A 20,957-nucleotide genomic window follows, 5' to 3' on the forward strand; every position below is an offset into this window, starting at 1 on the left:
CATGTACTTGACTTATCCCTGTTCTGCAATAGACATAATTTTATACCTCATAAAAGCAATTTATGTTTCCAAAGGGAATAATCTGGATAACATAAAATGTGGAGTGCTCTGTTGCAGGAAGCATATTTTCATTCAGCAATTGTATTTAGAGATGGAACTGCACAGTTTGATCATCACATAGAGGCAGAAGGCATTATTCACTTCTGTGTCTCCGTGAAACTTTGAGTGCCACGAATTAATATGCATGGCTAATTTATCGATACACATTCTTAATTTATAACCATATATCAGCTTTATAAGGTCTCTAGGATGCAGATACACTCAACTGGCTAGAATAGAGAAAGCACGTGCTACACTAAAAGCAAGTTTCATAAGTTGGGCTTTCGTAAGTTTTTAAAAATTATGAAGAGATAAACAATTGACTTTATTACTCATTCAATTAATACAGAGCATTATAAAAAAATATTACTGCATAATGTGGGCTATCTTTAGGTGACAATCAGGAAAATGAGAATGTGTATTAAAAGAAGCATTTGATGAAAACCTGTCTTAATGTGAGAAGGCAATGTAAGAATAATTAATTTAATATTTTATGAACTCATTTTATATGTTTTCAAAAAATGAGAACAAAAATCTTTTTCATTATTTATAAAATAAATAATACAAGAAGCCATTCAACAGCACAATAAAATTAAGCAAGAATCTGATAATATTAACCAACAAACTCACTAATAATATTCACACTGTGATGTAAACACTCTCTTAAAAATTCTAGTCAAGAAAATTTCCTAGGAAAAGAAGGAACTACATACTTAAGAAAACCACTAGAGAGAGCTCTTCTGTTCCTTAAAAGGTTCTGGTAAAGGTAAGTTAACTGAAGCCTCCACATTTCCTGCTTTCTGACAAGACTACCACCTCTACGCACTGCATTGTCTTGTGTTGGAACATCTAGAGGTATATTCGATGGCAAAACAACACATACCTTCAGAGTGAGCTTCATCATCTTTATCATATCTTTCTGAGGCTAGGGATACAGTGTCTGGAGGTCCAGCAAAAGGGTCATCATATTCTTCCCCATCTTCTGTGTCACCTACAGAAGAATCGGAGAAAAGCCTTTTATATAGGTCAGCCATCTTTAAAATATGTTACTTTGTCAAGAGAGGTAAATTTCACTCTTAAACCTAGTCACTGTCATGGAAAAACAGAGTAAAAACAGGTCCTATTTTAATTTATTATCTATTGTAACTTAAATAGTTTCTGGAAGTCAGTGGACAACTGTTTATTTCTGATACAAAAGTACACAAGTTCCAAAATTATGATGGTCTCTACAAAAAGGAATACAAAAAAAGTAGAAGCAGGGTAAAACAAGAGTGTGTACCCAAAAAAGAAAAAGAACCAAAATAATAACACAAAAAAAAAACAAAAAAGGAAAGCACAACAGAGAAAGTAATTCAAGTTGATTCCATTTACCTACTCAATAATTTGAAAAATTATGATGAGAAATTGATAATTCAAAGCCACATCACATTTTAGGTTTTCATGAAACATCACAGGGTTACATTAGAGTAGATTAAAAATACTCAGTTACATTTTCAAGAGCAGGAATCCTTCATGGGAAAAACTACTTTAAAACTCATATAACCCTTTTAAGTTCAAACAAAGTGATTTACAACCTGACACCTTCAATTTTCATTCAGTAATATGTTGTCATTTTTTTTTTAATGTTCTAGCCAGTTTTTACATGATTTCCAAATCCTAGGTTGGTTGGTTGCTTGGTTTGAAGTTATTTAATCCCCACAATAAAATCTTATTGTGGCATGGGTTTTTTTCCACATACTCATTTAGAATAATTTTTTTTTAAAAGAGTGTGTCAGATATTTGCTAGCTTGGTCACATATAAGCACTCATTTTTTCAACCATATTCAACCACATCCAAAGAAAATTCAATAAAATTCAAAATAATGTATCCTTAATACTGTATCAATTATCTGTTAATTCAAGAGAAAACCAGCTACCTCAGGAAGTACTCAAAAAGCAGGATGAAAACCTCCATGGGAATCTGAGAGAACCTACACTATTACTTTAAGACCATGGTTGCTGAGCAGACCCAGATTAAAGCTACCATTCTCTCCAAAACAAAATCTGTACACTCTGACATCACACCCTATTTTTTACCATTATTTTTGGTAGAGGAAAAGCCCCTTTCAAAACACTGTCAAAATAATAAAGAAAAATCAATACTCAGCTCTATTTCTTTATAATTTTGGCATTTCGTCAGCATCCATCATCCTTATCCTGAAAAAAATAGGGCTATCTCCCATCAAGGCAGTAAGAGCACAGAGGACTATCTTACTGTCCTTGGTGAGTCTAACGCCAGGTATATCATATGTGGATATTTCCTCCCCAAATAAAACTCCAAAGAATACATGTAAACACTATTCATTCTTTACATCTTAATTTCTTTTTCTTTTAAAATGTTCAAAGTAGGAAGCCTGGGTGGCTCAGTTGGTTAAGCATCTGTCTTTGGCTCAGGTCATGACCTCAGGGTCCTGGGATCAAGACCCACATCGCATTGGCTCCTTGCTCAGTGGGGAGAATGCTTCCCCCTTTGCCCCTCCCCCAATTCATGCTCTCCTTGGCACATGCTCTCGCTCTCTCTCTCGCTCTCTCTCTCGCTCTCTCTCTCTCAAATAAATAAAATCTTTTAAAACAGAAGAAGAAGAAGAAAACTAAAATGTTCAAAATATTTAAATACTTTTGTGAACATTCAGTGATCCCTTACAGTGTTTCTCTTATGGAAAGCAGCATGCTCTGATTTCAAATATGAGGTAAGAGAGAACCTCATTAAGTGCTAGGAAAACTATGTTCAGACATGGAATGGCAGTTCGTGGGACATCCAGTAGTAAAGATCACAAAATCCTCAACTGCTCTTAGTTGCTGAAGATTCCTTATATTCTCAATAAAGTAAGAATTGCTATGGCATGGATTTGCTAAGGATATTTCATATCATGAACTATAAAATAAATATTGCTATTAAAAAAAAAAGTATCAGGATACCTCAAATATATTGCCCTGACTTGGCACATAGCATATTATACTATCATGAATATAAAAATATAAGAGTAAAAATATAAGAGTAAAACCAACAAACACATGGAAATGATTTTGAAAAAGATTCAGATGCTCGGGTTTAAATCTGTTAAACTCCCTACGGAAATACAGAGAAAAAAATTAAAAGTTAAGAAGTTTTGAAAATCAGGATTTGTCATCTTTTGATAATATCCATTATATATTTTTATGTGTGCATCCATGTATAGACACATACACACATGCACACACCAATTTATGTTTATATATGTATGCAAACAGCAAAAAGATCATTATTTTAAAACAGAAGAAGAAGAAGAAAACTAAATAAACTAAATAAATAACTAAATAATGCTAAACATAATATTTATGAGCTAAGAATATTTTTATACAAATTGGTTACTAACATGTTAGAGTCTTCTGGATTTTGTGTTTTAAAAAAAAATACATTTGAATCATTTAAGTGAAATCGTCTTCAGCTTACCATTCTAAGTACTGCAGCTCATTTCAAATGTTTTTTGTAATTAATGTGGTAATTTATATTTATCTAAAACAAAATAAATTAAATACTGCTACTGGCTTCTTCCCCTGCCCCTCTTGTTCCGCCTTTTTTAAGCTCCCTTGAATTAACCCAGAAGGTAAAAGAAAAAATTTTTTTAATCTCTGCGGTATCTATATAGGGTTATTCCCTTTTCAACCCATATTAAGTTGAAATGACACATCATTTTTCAGAAAATGTTCTTCTTCATTTTACTGCTATTCCAGGGATGATCCATCCCTTTTCCTCCTTCCCAATTTTCTTTTTAAAGATTTTATTTATTTATTTGACAGACAGAGATCACAAGTAGGCAGAGAGGCAGGCAGAGAGAGATAGGAGGAAGCAGGCTACCCGCTGAGCAGAGAGCCCGATGCGGGGCTCGATCCCAGGACCCTGAGATCATGACCTGAGCCGAAGGCAGCGGCTTAACCCATTGAGCCACCCAGGCGCCCCCCCCCCAATTTTTTTTTTCCTACCCAATAAAGAGCTGTATTATAAGGACCTTTAATTGAACACAGGGGTCGCTGTTGAGTAGTAGAAAGCTTTTTTTTTTTCCCTCCTCCCCAGGGGCTGAGTATTTGTAGCTATACCTGCAAAGACTTCTATAAATTAAAAGGTAAATGTTCAACTTGTGTTTATGTAATAGAAAACTGAACTCCAAAGCAACAATGGGCATCAGGTAAACGTATCCAATACAATTCACAGACATAATTGAAAGCATTACAGCCTAATCAGACATCTAAAAGAAAAGCATGCTCAAATGAAATGTCTACAGAATCATTAGTTGGCAGCCATTCTATTACAATCACACATAATGTCAGTGGTGCCTTGAGCCTGTGCCAATGACAACAGCATAAATTTTGCATCTCATTTCTGTGGTCATAAAATTAATGATCAGTTTAAAAATACTTCTTTGTAAAAGTTATTGCGCAAAGAAAAGACATGAATGTGTCCCTGTTATGTACTCACAAGGATAATTATGGGGTTGTTGCTCATTAATACTGTTTCTTGTTTCCCTAGAAAACCATTTGATTTATCCCACAACTTTTAAAAGTTTAATTAACGATACAAAGTTAACAGTCTAAAAGACAATGATCCAAGACTTCCCTTCCTGTAATTTCAGTGGCAACAAAAATATCATGGCAAAAATCAAAGCTGAATCTTACCCACAGCAGCATATTTCTCTGATAAACATTTTTTAAGTTTATAATAGTTGAGTTCAAATCACTATTATCCCTTCCTTATTATATGGTTCATCATCAATTAACATTTTCCTAAATGCCTGGAGATGAAGCCCCCCAACAGCCAACAGTCATGATCTCTACCACTGTGGAAGGTGACGGGACCAATTTACTGCTTGTTTTGTCAAACACATCTGAAACACAATCGGGTAAACATTAAACTAAATAATACACCTTAAACTGAGGTGATAGTCATTCCCCCTTTAGAGCATGAAAGGCAAACTTGAGGATAAAAAGGACTTGAGTGAAAACAAATTAATTTCTAATTCTCTACTCCATTCACTTGTCCAAATTAATTTCTCAAGTAATAACATACAACTAAATTGACAGAATTAAGCATTTAATGTGACACTTCTTACGGGAATCTATAGTTTAATTCTTCAGACTTTGACGGATTTGGGTCACCACAAAGAAGGAGATTCTGTTCATAACTCATCTGCAATCGGAAGGCTTAACAGCAAGCATACGTGAGGCGGAGCTTTAAAATAAGGATATCATTTCTCAAGCACTACCTCTGAAATAGATTTCTACTACTATAGGCCCCATAATTTCAGACATACTTAACACATTTGTAGAAGGCCAGAGATGGGGGGGGAGGCACAGAGGAAGTTATTTGCTCAGATTTCATTGGTGGGATCACTTTCAACCAAACATATAATTTATTTAAAAGGATAAAGGAGGGGCGCCTGGGTGGCTCAGTGGGTTAAGCCGCTGCCTTCGGCTCAGGTCATGATCTCAGGGTCCTGGGATCGAGCCCCGCATCGGGCTCTCTGCTCAGCAGGGAGCCTGCTTCCCTCTCTCTCTCTCCCCACCTGCCTCTCTGCCTACTTGTGATCTCTGTCTGTCAAATAAATAAAATCTTTAAAAAAAAAAAAAAAAAAGGATAAAGGAAACGAAATTAAACATCATCCAAACTTTTGACTTCTCTGTGCTCTTAAGGATTCCATCAGAACAAACTAAAATGAATCCCTTCTTACCTAACAGTCCAGCTATTTTTAAAAAAGCACTTTAGTCCATTAATAAACTTAGTAACACAAATGAGGTCAAAGGAAATTACTAAGTAAATCTATGTATATTTAACAATATCAATGAAGTCTCAAGGACAAAATCGATTACATATTTTTTTAATTAGATGGAAAATATTTTAAAGAAGAAAATTGGAGCTTTTTAGGTACAGCATCTAAAGAGAACTGAAAAACAATAGAGTCACATTTTTAAGCTATAGCCACTAATATTTTACAAATCTGAAAATATCCTCTTGAAATATTTTTCTCGTGTTAATATGTCCTTCTTTCAACAATTTATACATTCCTCAAAAATTATTTGAAAACTGAATTGTAAATCAAGATTTACTTAAATCCTCTTGATAAATGAAGATGAATCTGAGAATATACATAAATATACTATTTATTGAATGTCAGTAGAGATATATGTCATGCATGGGTATCTTCACATTATTTTAATCATTCTATAAAGAAACTAATCAAACCTAAATTACACTGGAGTAAAAAAAAATAAGACTAATATAAGGGCAAGATACAAGTAAAACTTCTTTATCATATATCTAATGGATATTAGAAAATTCTGTCTTATACTCAGTAACAGTCTTTACTCAATTAGTAATATATTTTCATTAGAAAAATAATTACTTCAGGTCACGTTTAAGTGACTTATGACCATGTCATACGACAGTAACAAATTCTAAAATAACCATAATTATTCTAAAATAATTTTAAAAGTAGCTTAATTTTAGTGCATGAAGCCTAAATTCAGGAGTACACTCAATACTATTAGGGTATATTGCAACCAAGAATAGGAAACTAGGGATATTTACCTCATCATGCACAATATTTGAAGGATATAAGGAGCTCTCTCTGAGGCATCTGGGTAGCTCACTCGGTTAAGTGTCTGACTCTTGATTTTTGGCTCAGGTCATGAGATCAAGCCCAGAGTTGTAGTCCATGCTCAGCCTGGAATCAGCTTGAGATTCTCTTTCTCCCCCTGCCTCTGCCCCATACCCACCCCCTTTTAAATAAATAAATACAATCTTCAGAAAAGATTCTCTCTCCCTCTCCTTCTACCTCTCCCCTCGCTCATACACACACTCTGTCTTCCACAAATACATAAATAAATAAAATCTTCAAAAAAAAAAAAAAGCCCTCTATACTAGATAGAATGGGCAAAATTTCAAATAAGTAACAGGGACCAGACCAAGCAAGATAGGTTCTAGTTGCTTAGATTCAAATCTTTCCTATATTCAAGTAAAATTAAGGAATTAAGAAAATCCACTGATAATTTATTCTAAAGTCACAGTTTATCAGATCTAGACTTGAGTAGAGAAGGAGATATAATCAAGAATCCTTAATAAATTAAAGAAATGAAAGGGAAATTTTCAGATAGCAACTGAAAATTATTATAAACAGCAAACAGAAAATTAACTTAATGAACAAGCTTCAGTATCTAGGAGTTACTGTAATAAAATAAGTTTCTACAAGTTCAAACTGTTCTCACCAAAAAAAAAAAAAAAAAGGAAATACTTTTTAAAAATCCTTTAAGATCTATGCAGCTTGGTGTTTCAACAACTGTATCAGTTCAACTCATTTTAAGAACTGAAAAACAACAAACTATAAATTCTCTATTGTTAAATCTCAGGATGATGGGGTAGTACCTATGATGTAAGGGGAGGGAGGAGATACGGAGTAAGGAAGGATGATAAACATCCATGTACATTAGACAAAGAATTAATCCACTAATTAGAAATTAATAACTGAATTAATTCATTTTACTTAACAACACTTTACTTGGTCCTCTTTTCTTCCATTAATGATACTAAAATCATATTTAACTGACATTTTAAAAAGATAAAATAGGTGAAATAGGAATATAAAAGTAAAAAGGAGGAAAACATCCTCTGTTTACTTCACTGTGACCCCATATTGACCTGAGGGGGACAGAGAGAGGGAGGGAGAAAAAGAGAAAGAGCAGGAAAACAGCCAAAAGGAATTCTGCCCAGGTCTGCTTGGATGAAGACAACCCAAAACCCCAAAGAGAAAATGTAAGAAGAAAAACAAAAGCAGCACTATCAAAACATACTTAGGTGAATTTACTCAATGTAGAGATCTGATCATTACTAATTTCCTATTTTTTAAAAAAAGTATCTTGAATAATTACTTTGTAACTATGAAGTCTGTACTAACTTTGCTACTCCTAACTACAGGAATTTATATTTTTTTTTAGAATAAAGATGAATATATTTTGAGGGTAAAATGACATAAAATTATTCAGCTTCTCATATTTCTCCAAGGTATATACCTAATTTAACCATAGGCTTACTTTTAAGCAGTCACTCTTGGTGATTAGTTAACTCAACACAGGAGTAGTGGACTCAAATGGCTTATTCTGAGAAAGATGGTTATGGGGAATCTCTGAATTCTGTGATGTTTGAACTCCTATTCTAGGCTCATTTTTCACTTTCTATCAAATACTAGCAATTTCTATTCTCTTTAGAGGCAAAGACGTATCTCAGCAAAATAATTTTAATATCTACACATCTGAACAAGTCATAAACCAGAATACCAAAAGCAAAGTTCCTACCCAATTATTGAATCATATAGTTATACAATGACTTCATTATTATGCTTTCTTAGCTTAAAATTTTTAAATGTACTAGCAATTAAGCCACAATGAGAGTTTGATAAATTATCACTGGAACAGAGTATGTCTTTTAAGACAGAACCTGAAATCTAGTATTCCTCTATGAACAGTGCTGTATAAATGTTATAATAAGAACACATAAACTGGGGCGCCTGGGTGGCTCAGTGGGTTAAAGCCTCTGCCTTCGGCTCAGGTCATGGTCTCAGGGTCCTGGGATGGAGCCCCGCATCTGGCTCTCTGCTCAGCAGGGAGCCTGCTTCCTCCTCTCTCTCGGCCTGCTTCTCTGTCTACTTGTGATCTCTGTCTGTCAAATAAATAAATAAAATCTTTAAAAAAAAAAAAAAGGAACACATAAACTCATTATTTCTATATTCAATTAAGCAAAATGCAGATGATTAAACCCACAGTTCAGGACTGGATGTCAAGTACAAAAAAGTGGGTATATGTGGGGAAGAAAAGTTTCCTGCTCTTCTCTTTGATAGTGTTAAAATTTTCCATATGAAAAAAAAAATCTCATTCCCTCCAATCACATCGATCTTGATGATTTAATGCGAAAAGAAACTATGGGGGCGCCTGGGTGGCTCAGTGGGTTAAAGCCTCTGCCTTCGGTTCAGGTCATGATCCCAAGGTCCTGGGATTGAGCCCCACATCAGTCTCTCTGCTCAGCGGGAAGCCTGCTTTCCTCTCTCTCTCTCTCTCTCTGCCTGCCTCTCTGCCTAATCATGATCTCTGTCTGTCAAATAAATAAATAAAATCTTAAAAAAGAAAAGAAAAGAAAAGAAACTATGGCTTCCTTATAACTGTTTGGATTTAGGTCTGCCTGGTGAAGTACTTCATTTATGGAAACTATCATTACTTTCTCCCTTATCAGTTGGTAGAAATAGGAATTACTCAGTGGTGTATGTTAACCCCAGTTAGAAGATGCCATACTGTTTCTCCTAAACCCAGATCCTAACTCCTCATTGGTTAGCTGACCTCATGTTGTGACCCTCATCCCAGCATCCATAGGCTCCAGGTCATGATCTATGAATTAGCATCCTGGAAGTGAGGGCCGTACCCAGTTTCCCTTATAGAACTGAAGACATGAAGGAGTAGGAACTTCCTTTGCCCTTCCTGATTTGGTTTTCAATACGTTAAGCAACCATCCCCTAAATCTAAAGGAAGTCAATCAGGTTACCAGCACTCTTCACATACTGTGAAAAAATTAAGTTCAACCCCTTCTCTGAAAATTTCTATAGCATACATTTATTCATACTAAAAGACTCACAATAATAAAAACAAGTATTTGAAAAAGATTTTACTCATCCTTTCAAGCAAAAACTGATACTGTTTTAAGACAATCACTCTTTAAAAACATTACCTATGAGCAGTGAGCCACAGGCCCTCCTGATCCCATCACAGCTATAAAATCATCTCTGCTGGGTTAAATGGTGTTAGCTTAGTGTCTCACCTCTTCTCTCCCAGATTATTCCATGTATACCTGCAAGTTCATACTTCTCTTAACAAAGTTCTGCCACAATGTGAAAAAACATTAAAGCACCTAAGAATATTAAATACATAAGATTTCTGCATCAGGAGACTGTGCAGACTAGATTCTGGATATGCTTTTTAATTTTTTTCTCAGCAGGGGGAGCTAGCACTCTCATGTTGAAAGTCTAAGTATACAATATGGAAATTTAAATTTTGATCCCAACTATCAAATTTCAGTATGTTTTAGATTACCCTACTGTACATCTCCACAAGGATAAAATATTTCAAGGTGGACAAACTTAAGGATTTACCTTTGTCTTGAAAGTCCTGAAGATAGCTGGAAGAAAAAGCAAGAATATTATATTTTAAAATGAGGGTTGACAAAACGAAACAAGGTTTATACATTGGCAATAATTCACACCTATTTTAAAATATGTAACATAAAGACACGTTTAGAGAAAAAAGCACTTCCTATCCTGAAATGACAATTCCAAAAGCCTTATGGATTTATAACAAAAGTATAAAAACCCAAGATACAGTCATAGCATTAAAATCTTTAGTATCCATGATATACATTATATTTATTCATTTCCATATCTAGAGGTATTTATATTAAAATTCTCAACCTACCTTTGTCCTATTATTTAAACCAAATATGTCTTCAATAATTAAACAGTTGGATTTTACTAGAATGCTTAGAAAAATATATAATCAAGAACCTTAAAAAAAGATAATATGATAAGCATGTCAGTTTTTAAAAACTATCATAGAGGACGTATATTTTGTCCTTTAAAATATTTAACACCAATTCAGTTAGGACATAAAGAAAGGTAATTCCAAGATAATTCTTTATTAAAATGTTAACTACGAAGCTGCTTCTAAGTAAGAAATAAAAAACAGCAAGTAAGTGACTTACATAGACTTTACATCTTTTATCTTCTTAATAAGGGATTCTCTCTTTTCCTTTGCTTTCTTGGATAAATTTTCCCCTCTCAGTGTGTCTGCCACAAATGTTTCAACATCTAAACCATGAAATATAAGAAACAGGATACAAATTATAGGAAAGAATCATTTTTTGTGAAGACAAATAAGACAATGATTGTTTCTACCCATAAGTGTTAATATCTGTACAATTTGTTACAGTTATGTATCAATCCAAAGCATAACAGTTGAAATATGTTTCAAATACTAAGTTGGACAAATCTGCTCACCACTTAGCTAATAAAATTTGTATGCTCTACTTATGCTTAGCACAGCAAATGCTATTTGGATGTTTGGCATCATTAAACCAGAGAGAAGCTCACAAGTTTTAATAAACTATGGTGCCCCATAAAACAAATTCTCTCATATAAAAGCAAGCACAGAGCTTTTATGCATGTATTACTATCATTTTGTAGTATTTTGTAAGCTCCTGTATAAACGGGTCATTCACAATATTATATCAATATAAGCTAATGTCTCTGGCAAGGGCCTGTTTTTTCCAGTGTAATCCATTTTCAAGTATGTGCAATATTTAATGTTTTAAAGGAAAAATAAATCCCTTCTTCTAGCCAAGATTCCAAATCAAACCCTCTTCCTTCCTACCTGCCCCATCCATTCTACCAACCACCTTAAAAAAAAAAAACATATCGTCTGCTATGTGGTTTTGTGTGTTCTTGCTTTCTGCCTGGGTATTACCACCTGGAAATATTTCTTTAAATAAACGAAGAAGTGGCAAAAGTAGATTCATCCACTATTTAAAAATATAGTAACCTAGAAATAAGATTTCCATGGTTTCATATAACATTTCCACTTAAAATTTAATAAACTTGTAAATTATTCTGCTTTCTAGTTCTTTCTAGTACAAAATTCCAACTAGTCTTTACTGGTTTGACTTTATAATAGCCCCATTCATATTGTTCATGAACCATAGTGCAACTTTAAGTTAATTTTATATTCAGATGTTCAAATCTTACTTTGAGATATCTCATATAAAGGATACCATAAAAAAATTTTAAAGTAGGATGAGTACAAACCATCCATATTTCATATTGAAGAGATGTATGTATGTTTTATTTTCTTTTTATTCTCTGTCCCCTCTTTTTATTTCTCTGTCCCCTAACTCACACTGATAAAAAGACAGTATCAAAGCATATAATAGTATATGTAATTAATTCAAAGCATTAAAATAGTCTTTCAACTGTACTTATAATTAACAATTTAGAACCCAGTATTTGAGATAGAATGTTGTAATCGATTTTAAATTCTTCATTACAATAGTATCTTGATCCAATAAGCAAAGGTGATTAAACTGTTATCCCAAACATTCATAATAAATGTATAATGATCATTTTTCACTAAATCAATATGACAAGTGAAAGAATTAAAATTTAGTCTTGGAATAATTTTTTTAAAGTAGCTTTCTTGTTCAAAGTCCATTACTGACTAATATTACACGTAAGTATCAAAACGAAATGAAAGCAAAATGCCACAGCTTCTCTTTACTTAAGCTGTCCATATTTTGAAGAGGAGAATATATAGACATAATCCATAACCAGGGCAACTTAGAGCCAGACTTCTACTGTGAGTTCGAAATAATGAAACTTACTTAAACACACACACACACACACACACACACACACACAAGCACTCTCCTTTAAACTCTTTAAATTTTGTATCCAGGGAAACAAGCAACCTTTGGACATTCAGACATTAGCTGAAATGGAGATCACTGGCTTCTCTGAGACGGTGACAGTACACCTACTCAAAAAGTAGAATAAGGGAAGAAGTAGCACGTCTACTGCTGATTCTTTCATCCAACCGGACTCAATACTTGGGAGAGTCTCTGGCACAAAGACTGGAGAATAGTCTGCTTAATGTTAGTTTCACTCAGTGTCTGTCTTTAATTCCCTCATCCACAAGTATTTAATTGCCTATTTTACATTTTCATTACACAATCCAAATTTAAACAAACAGGATCTATTTTCTATCTCTGGAAGCAATAGCAGAAGGAATTACAGCCCAAGAGTTATTTCTTTAAAAGGTCGTTTCAGTTCTATAAAAACTCAGAAAACAGAAAAAGCTCCAATGCTCTATACAGGGTTTCCTAACACTGCCAAAAAATATTTTTAAAATTCTGACCCATGCTATTTTATGAGGAAATGCTTGTTGAAAGAGTGTGAGACTGCTAGGAGAACCGTGTTGTTTATTTGTTGAGAGGGAGAAGATTCCAAGATCTGGCAAGGGAAAACATCTATAGTTTTAGAGTAATCTTGATGTATTCTTAAGCTAATCCCAGAAAAGGGGTTTAAGGCAACTAAAAAGATTTAATAAACACTGAATTTTTTAATTAATTATTTCCCAAGGAGAGACGAGTGTAAGAACCGTTTTTGCTGTTTTCTTGTGTTTTTTTTTTTCTTTTTTAACAGATAAGTTAGGAATTTGAAAGTGGAATTGATTCCTGAAATCTTAAGTTTGTTGGTGCCCACAGATTCCGTCGATTTTGAAGTTTTTGATATCTGGGCTATTTCTTAAAATCCACACTGTGCCCATTTATTTTCGAATTGAAAAGAAACAGCCTGTCCCAGGCACCGACACCCTCTGGATGCATGGGGGACTCTTCCGCCGCGTCCCTGCGCAAAGCAGGGACCCTGCTCGCCCAGCGCAAAGACTGGGCAAGCGCTCAGCTGGTTACTCCGGGCTTTCCTGGGAGACACTTCCGCTCCGCGTTCCTCGAACACTCGACACTTGGGAGTGTTAAACCCCCGGGGTTCCCGTCCTAGGAGCTGTGAGCAGGGAGCACGGGTTTGGGGCAGCGCCCTCGCCAGACAAAAGGAACTGAATCTGCGGCTTTGTAGCTCAGAGCCAGGGTAATATTTCAAAAGCGGGCAATAAAAGTCCTGGACGAATCAAGCGCTCCTCTGGCTGGTTGGAGAAGAGATTTGAAGCTTTTTATTGTGCTGTGAATAGCCCTGCAAAACGGTAAACTAGCAAGCGCCTTAGCCCTCTTCTACCTTCCTTTAGGGGTCGTGTCCCTCGGTTGATATGTAGATTTCACTGACTGCAGACTGCCTGTAATTCGGGGAACAGTGGTAATTCGATTGTAAGAAAAGGTCAGCCTGCCTCCTCCCCAGCCTCTCTCTCTGGCGAGTCAGAATTCCTCTTCTTCAGAGGGAGGGGTATCAAGTCACGCACGCACTCATCCAAGCTTGGGGACCCGCCTGGCCCACACCGAGAAAGCAGTTCTGGGGAGCCCCAGTGCTGCAGCACCCCACCCGCAGCCACGCAGACTTCGGGTCAGTGCTGCTGGCATTTAACCCCAGAATCAGGCTCGGCTCCATCAGCCTCTGCCCCCGCGTCATCACCAAGGAAAAAGTTATCCCAGAGACTGTAAATGTGGTGATTTTTCTTCCTTTTACACCTTAACACTGCCAAGAATAAACCTTATCTCCCGGTACAACTGTAAAGATCTGGGGGAGAGGGCCCTCAGAAGATCAGACTTACAACTGCTCTGTCGATAACTGTTAAGGTCTCAAAACAAAATTAAAAGATGACATCATGTCTTGGCCCAGCAATCTCAAGCAGTTTAAGTTGGAAACCTCTCAAAAGCCAGCACAACCCCTAAGAGGCAAACACAGCACACACCAAACCATGGAATGGCATTCTAATTTCCTCTTTTTTTCTTTTTCTGTAGGTATGGACCCTCAGGAAAAACTGCCTACCTCCCACGTCTTTCCCTATAAGTCCAAGTGGCTAGAACAGGTATCTAATAGAGAGAGAGAGACGCTGACTGCTTTCTACCACCTTCCATTTGGATCACATAGTGAAAAACTTGAACCCACAAAAGCTTAGAGCAATTTTTAAATTCTGGCAAACAAAAAAATAAACTGCCACCCTTTCAAAGCTCAGTACCTAGGTTCCCACTTTTGAAGAAAGCTGAGGTTTGGCCACTTGCCCTCAACCATGCTTGACCAGCAAGCAGCCTGGAATAGGACTTCCTGGGAGCTTGGAAATAAGTCACAAAGGTAGCACTTGATGTCTTCTGCCTCCTTTCCCAACCACCCAATACCACCTTGAGAAGGTTTGCCTGCATACACACACACACACACACACACACACACACACACAGCCTCTGTGATGGCCTGACTTGTACAGGAGGGCCAAGAATTGGACTGAATCCACTACCATTTGCTCAGCTCCAGATCAATAACATAAGTGTAAAACCAATCACACCTCACCCCCAAATGGCTTTACTTACTGAATTCCACACCCTCCTTACTTTATGAATTGGGCCAGGTTTTACTATGTATTCACTAAGGTACTATTACAAAACTTAATATGGTAAGAATCCCAGCCAAACTTTAAGCTGACATCAGAACAAAAGGAAAAATAAGCTGTTCTTCTCTGTTAAAAGGGGGGTACAGTCTGACCAAATACCTACTGGTAAAAACATGAAAATCAATTAAACTGGGCACATGTAGATCAATGCCCAAAGTTGGAAAATGGCTAAGTGAAAAGTTATTGATTCTCTAATCAATGTCTTTCCTTGATTATATAGCACTTTTACAGGTTATGGTTGAACTGTGGATTTTCTAAACATGGGAGAGACACGAGCAAGCACAAGGAGTTCTCATAGTACAATAAGGAAAACAGTCCTGAGTCTTAAAATTCAATCATCTGACAAAATCTTCAAAATTGGCTTTGGGAGCTCCATGATTTATTTTGATAGAAAACTGGACTGTTGAAGAATACAGATGAACATGTTTCCCCCTCTAAAAGATGACTCTTGATAAATAACACCTCATAATAATCAAAGTCTTTTTACCACGCATTTTCAAAGAAGCCACAGTGAATAACACATTAGTCTGAGATTTACACTATATTCACTGTTAGGTAGCATCTATTGTAATGTGTTCAGTATGTGATTGAAAAAGAAATGTAAACTCAGTGGAATGAAAAAGATAGACTTGGCTTTAATTGAAAAAGACAAACTAAGTGAATAATGAGTATATAAAAACTAGCCTATGCCACTTTTATCACCCATATATGACACTTAATCTTAAATTTATGAGAGACAACTGAAGTGTGTTTCAAATCACCAGAGGCTTTTCCTACACTGTTGTTTCTATCCTCCTTCTAGTAATACTTTAATGTAGAGATAAACCTATTTGGTAATTTCTTCTCATTTTTTTAATATATTTAGATGCCTTTTTTTTTTTAAAGAAACCCAGGGATAACTTGGGTTGAGTAACTATAAAAATTGTACATATCAGAGATGAAAATACTTTCAATGGAAAGTGAGGTTGGAAAACAAGCCAGCCAAAGATCCCCTCCCAAGAATAAGTAGGACATTATATGCTTAATAGAGGAAAATAATTTTCTTAACATCACATCTTAATACATCTATGTTATTTGACCCATAATAAGAAATTATAAAATTTTGTTCCTTTGATTTACATATATTCCTGTTTCTTGAAGAGAAAACCTTAGAGGCATGATAAACGGATTTCACTTCAAGATCAAATGTCCTCATAGCACCTTTATGCTCATTAGTTATCACTGCCAAAATGGGGAAGGCTTGTTCTCACTCTGTAAGAAAATCCAGGTGCTAAAGAAGTAGGTGACTATTGGTGACTCAGTAGGTGGCACTCTTCCCTTTACATACTCAGCCAATGCCCCAGAAGCAAATTATGGACACTAGATGTACCATAAATAACTCCCATAGGAAAAACAAACCCAAATGTTGACCAAATTATAAATGGAATTTAAGAAAGGTGGAAATCAAACCATACTATTCTTAGCACTGAAAAAAATTCCCCCTCTATTTCAGCGGAATTGCATTCTTTATCTTGTGCCCCTAAAGGGATTATCCATTTTAATGTGTGAAGTTTAAAAAAAAAAAATGTTCTGGAAATCCCCAGTAGGGAAAAACGCAATATTTCTAATCAAGACTGCCCTGTGGGGGGGGGGGGCGGCTCAAGGTCACTTTGGAGAAACCATATAGCCACTTTGTTTATTGTTTGTTTAGATTTTCAGAGTACTGACAAGCACTATTTTCTCCTGTCAGCATTGGTTTCATCTTCTAACTTAATAAAAAGAAACTTACATCCTCTTACAGCTTTTCTCTTCAAACATGTTGTCCTAAAACAAATATCTGATTGCAAACTACTAACACTCCAGTATTCAAAGGATGGTTAAACAAATGAAGGGGGTTGGGAACCCATGGTTCTAGTTCCTCTCACTTTCTCGCCTGCCTGGAGGAACAACCCACATAAATCAAGATTATTCTCGCTGTTGTCCTAGTCAAAATATTTGGATGTAGGAAAAGATTAAATGGGCAAGATCTGAAATTATCCATTGATTCCAATTATCCAGGCTAAACCTGTTCTTCCATTGTTGTGAAAAAAAAAAATTACAGATTGTCTATAGCGCATAGGCAGTTCAAAATTTGCTTTTAACAAAAATCTATAACCTTTTTTCTATTCATGTAACAAAAGAATAATACAACACCTTTACAAGAAGTATAGGCTTTCAAGATTTAATATACTGATTCCAGAGAAATATATATCTCTAACAGTCAAAACCATATAGCCACTTTTTCAAGAGTATCATTAAATGTGAGTTAAGAATGATAGCATCTATGGGTTTTTGCATTTCTATAGAATGTTTTAGAGGGGAAAGAATGAGAAGAGAGGAGAACAAATAGTGAAGGGAAGCCTAAAACTGCTATAATTAGAAAGAAAAATAAAGAGAAAGAAAATAATATAAACTGATAAGAATACATTGAGCACCTATTTCTATCAAGCAGTCCAGATGTCAAGCATTTAACACAGGACATATAATGATTTGAGTAATAGGCACACAGAACACAAAGGGAAATGTCTGAGCAACATTATTTTGATAGGCATTATCTTTTGACTTTACTTCCTTGTTTTCTGTAGACAAAGATTTGAAGTGCCTGAAAAGTTTAGGTCCTTATCTTCTCTACATGGGAATTCTAGCATGGTGTCAAGCATTCTCAGAGTACTCAACTATTAACTACAACCATCACTACTAATACCTCCTTCTTAGTTTCAAAGAAAGTATCAGGTAATGCAATAATCCCCAAAATTCAAACTAATGTTCTCCCTCTATAGTTGTAGTAATCTTAAATCTAACCTACTATTACCCAAAACACTTGAATTATGCAAATACTCATGCATAATCCGAACAGAATTTTTTGGATGGAAAATGTGAAAAGGCTGCTGAGAACCTTTATTCTTGCAACCTTTCCTATCTCCAAAAAGATTTTAATTACAGTCAAACACAAAATGTTAACATCTTTCTTTGAATAATACGTTAAAAAAGGAAACTGAAAAACACTAGTTTCTTTAAAAAGTATAGACAGATATTCCCTCAAATCCATACCTCTTGAAAATGTCCTCTGAATATAAAGTATAAGTCAAAGTTTAAAGATTAATTTTAATTTTTAAATTTTAATATTTTAAATTTTCATATTTGATTTTAACACTTTATGTGTTTTACATGTGATTTGTTTAATAATATGAAATACTGAAAGCTTGACTTTTATTTATTTTTTTTTATTAACATATGATGTATTATTAGCCCCAGGGCTACGGTTCTGTGAATCACCAGGTTTAGACACTTCACAGCACTCACTATAGCACACACCCTCCCCAATCCCCAATGTCCATAACCCAGCCACCCTCTCCCTGCCCCCTTCCCCACTAGCAACCCTCTGTTTTGAAAACCTGACTTTTAAAGATAACTTTTAAAACACTCATTTCAGACATTATGCAGGTATATTAACAGACTAAAGAGAGAGAAGTGGCTAAGTATATAGGAAGTTAGCATTGGTAGATAATTTAAATATAATAAGCTTGCAGCAAATTATATACATAAGGGCCACATGAAATATTTGTAATTTATGGGAATCAGAAAATAATGAGTCTCATACTATCGACAAAAGTATGGTATGGGGGGGGGGCGCCTGGGTGGCTCAGTGGGTTAAAGCCTCTGCCTTCGGCTCAGGTCATGATCCCAGGGTCCTGGGTTCGAGACCCGCATTGGGTTCTCTGCTCAGCGGGGAGCCTGCTTTCTCCTCTCTCTGCCTGCCTCTCTGCCTACTTGTGATCTCTGTCTGTCAGATAAATAAATAAAATCTTAAAAAAAAAAAAAGTATGATTATGGACCCAAATAGCAAACTGCCTCCTGTTGGAGCTCTCAGGCTTTTTAAAGGTGTGCACCCAGAGGTCTGTACTTAATGATAAACACTTCTCCAGTCTGGCTATTAAAATAGTAGCCTAAACATGAAACTCCAGCATTGTAACAATGAAAATGTTAACTGTAGCAAAAATCAGTACTCGTGGGAAACTCTCATGCAGTGGAGTAAAAGCTGCCTCAAATCAAGTCTTTATAGTTCTTTATATTTCTCTTAGTGGTACCCATTAATGACAATAAGCATTCTTAAGAGTAAAATACTATCCCACCACAAATGCATTTATCACACTGTAATCGTGTTTAGACAAACCTAAGTCTGCATTCATACGCTATTGGTTTTATTCTCTTAATCATATTCATGATGCTAACGAGCAAAACAGCATATTAGGAGATTTGGTCTCACACTATAATAGCAACTTACTTAAAATGTCACATTTTAGATATTAATTTTTAAAGTTAAAATAAGCAACTTGGAAGAAACATCTAAAAGAAACTCTTCTAATCCAGCTATTCATGACCAATATTTAAAGATAAATGCTTGAGACAACTAAGGTAAAACCATCAAAATTCAGTTTCTAGAATTCTGATGAACCTAATGACAAAATAAATGATGGTAAGAATTTCGGAGCATCAGGATGGGTAAGATTTGTGCTACCCTGAAAAGATGTATTCTCTACTTTGTGCAGAAATATGCCTCTCCATTCTCTAGCAGAGTAATGAAGGAGGAGTGGATTCGTAATATCCTTGAAGAACCGCATCTTGAACTCCTAGCGTAAGTTCCTATAAATGGTCATTTAAAACTGAAAAGGGGAAGATGAGGGTGCAAAGATGAAGTACTTTCATCGTGTGACACAGGAAGTTGGACCTTAACTCATACTTCCTTTTTTATTTTCATGTTACTCAGGCTGAAGACAAGTGGGCATTTGAGAATCAGGCCCTCTTTGAAAGTCTTAAATATGAGCGCAATGAACGTTTAAGAAAAAAAAGAGTTTTCGAAATGACAAAACCTTGCGTCCCACAACCTCTAACACCTGTAGCTCAGACATCTTTCTGCATCTTTACACCCTTCTCCTCCATTGGCCAGGCTCCCGAAGAACAACTTCTTCGACTTCTGAGCCCTTCCTAGTTCTCAGACAAGCACTCACGACCATTCCCTCTCCCCTCCTCTCCCTTCTCTCTCTCTCACACACACGCACACGACGTCCTCACGATGCATACAGAACTGCCGGGATCCCGTTAGTCTAGCCCATCCGGGGGGGGCTTCCCCAGCACCCCTGAACCAAATTTCAACACACGCCCGCTCCCTTCTCAGACCCCGCTTCCCCTTTCCCAGTCCTGCTCCCACTGGCCGGGAGACCTGGGAAGCGTGGGGAGGGAGGGCGGAGACGCTGAATGCTTCTGTCCCCACCGGCTCGCCGTCCCCTCGCCCCCGCCCCCGCCCCAGCAGCGCTGCCCGCCCCCTTTACCCCCCGGGCTCTTTACCTGCCAACAGGTTCCTAATTTCCTCAGGGAGGGGGTAGGGAGAGGAGGTGCTGCTGGGGTTGGGCATGTTAGGGAGCGCGGGGCGTGCGGGGAAAAGACCTGTGCTGAAAGGGGGACCGACGGGCTGAGGTTGCGGCTGCGACCTAGACTCGGACTAGCGGTCCCGGTAAGGACAGCGGTGCTACGAGTCCGGACACTGCCGGGTCGGGACTCACAACAAGGAAGTCCCTGAAGCCCTAGCCAGCAGCTGCTGGACTCTCGGCCCAGCCCCGCCCGGCAGATAGGGG

General features: G+C 36.4%; 1 protein-coding gene across 3 annotated transcripts in view; it reads right to left on the bottom strand.

Annotated features, from left to right (window-relative positions):
- SKAP2 (src kinase associated phosphoprotein 2) overlaps nucleotides 1-20,957 on the bottom strand; it is a 171,527-nt gene extending 150,570 nt beyond the window's left edge. For all 3 annotated transcript variants that reach the window (XM_004762532.3, XM_004762531.3, XM_004762530.3), the window contains exons 1-4: nucleotides 20,671-20,957; nucleotides 10,907-11,012; nucleotides 10,302-10,327; nucleotides 983-1,090 (exon numbers count right to left, since the gene is read on the bottom strand). In XM_004762532.3, coding sequence (XP_004762589.1) covers nucleotides 983-1,090; nucleotides 10,302-10,327; nucleotides 10,907-11,012; nucleotides 20,671-20,737 — 307 coding nt within the window. In that variant the 5' untranslated portion in view covers nucleotides 20,738-20,957. The remainder of the gene's footprint in view (nucleotides 1-982; nucleotides 1,091-10,301; nucleotides 10,328-10,906; nucleotides 11,013-20,670) is intronic.

Source organism: Mustela putorius, unplaced genomic scaffold (genome assembly GCF_011764305.1).
Source record: "Mustela putorius furo isolate JIRA1106 unplaced genomic scaffold, ASM1176430v1.1 tig00003845_pilon_pilon_pilon, whole genome shotgun sequence".
NCBI classification, from domain to species: Eukaryota; Metazoa; Chordata; class Mammalia; order Carnivora; family Mustelidae; genus Mustela; species Mustela putorius.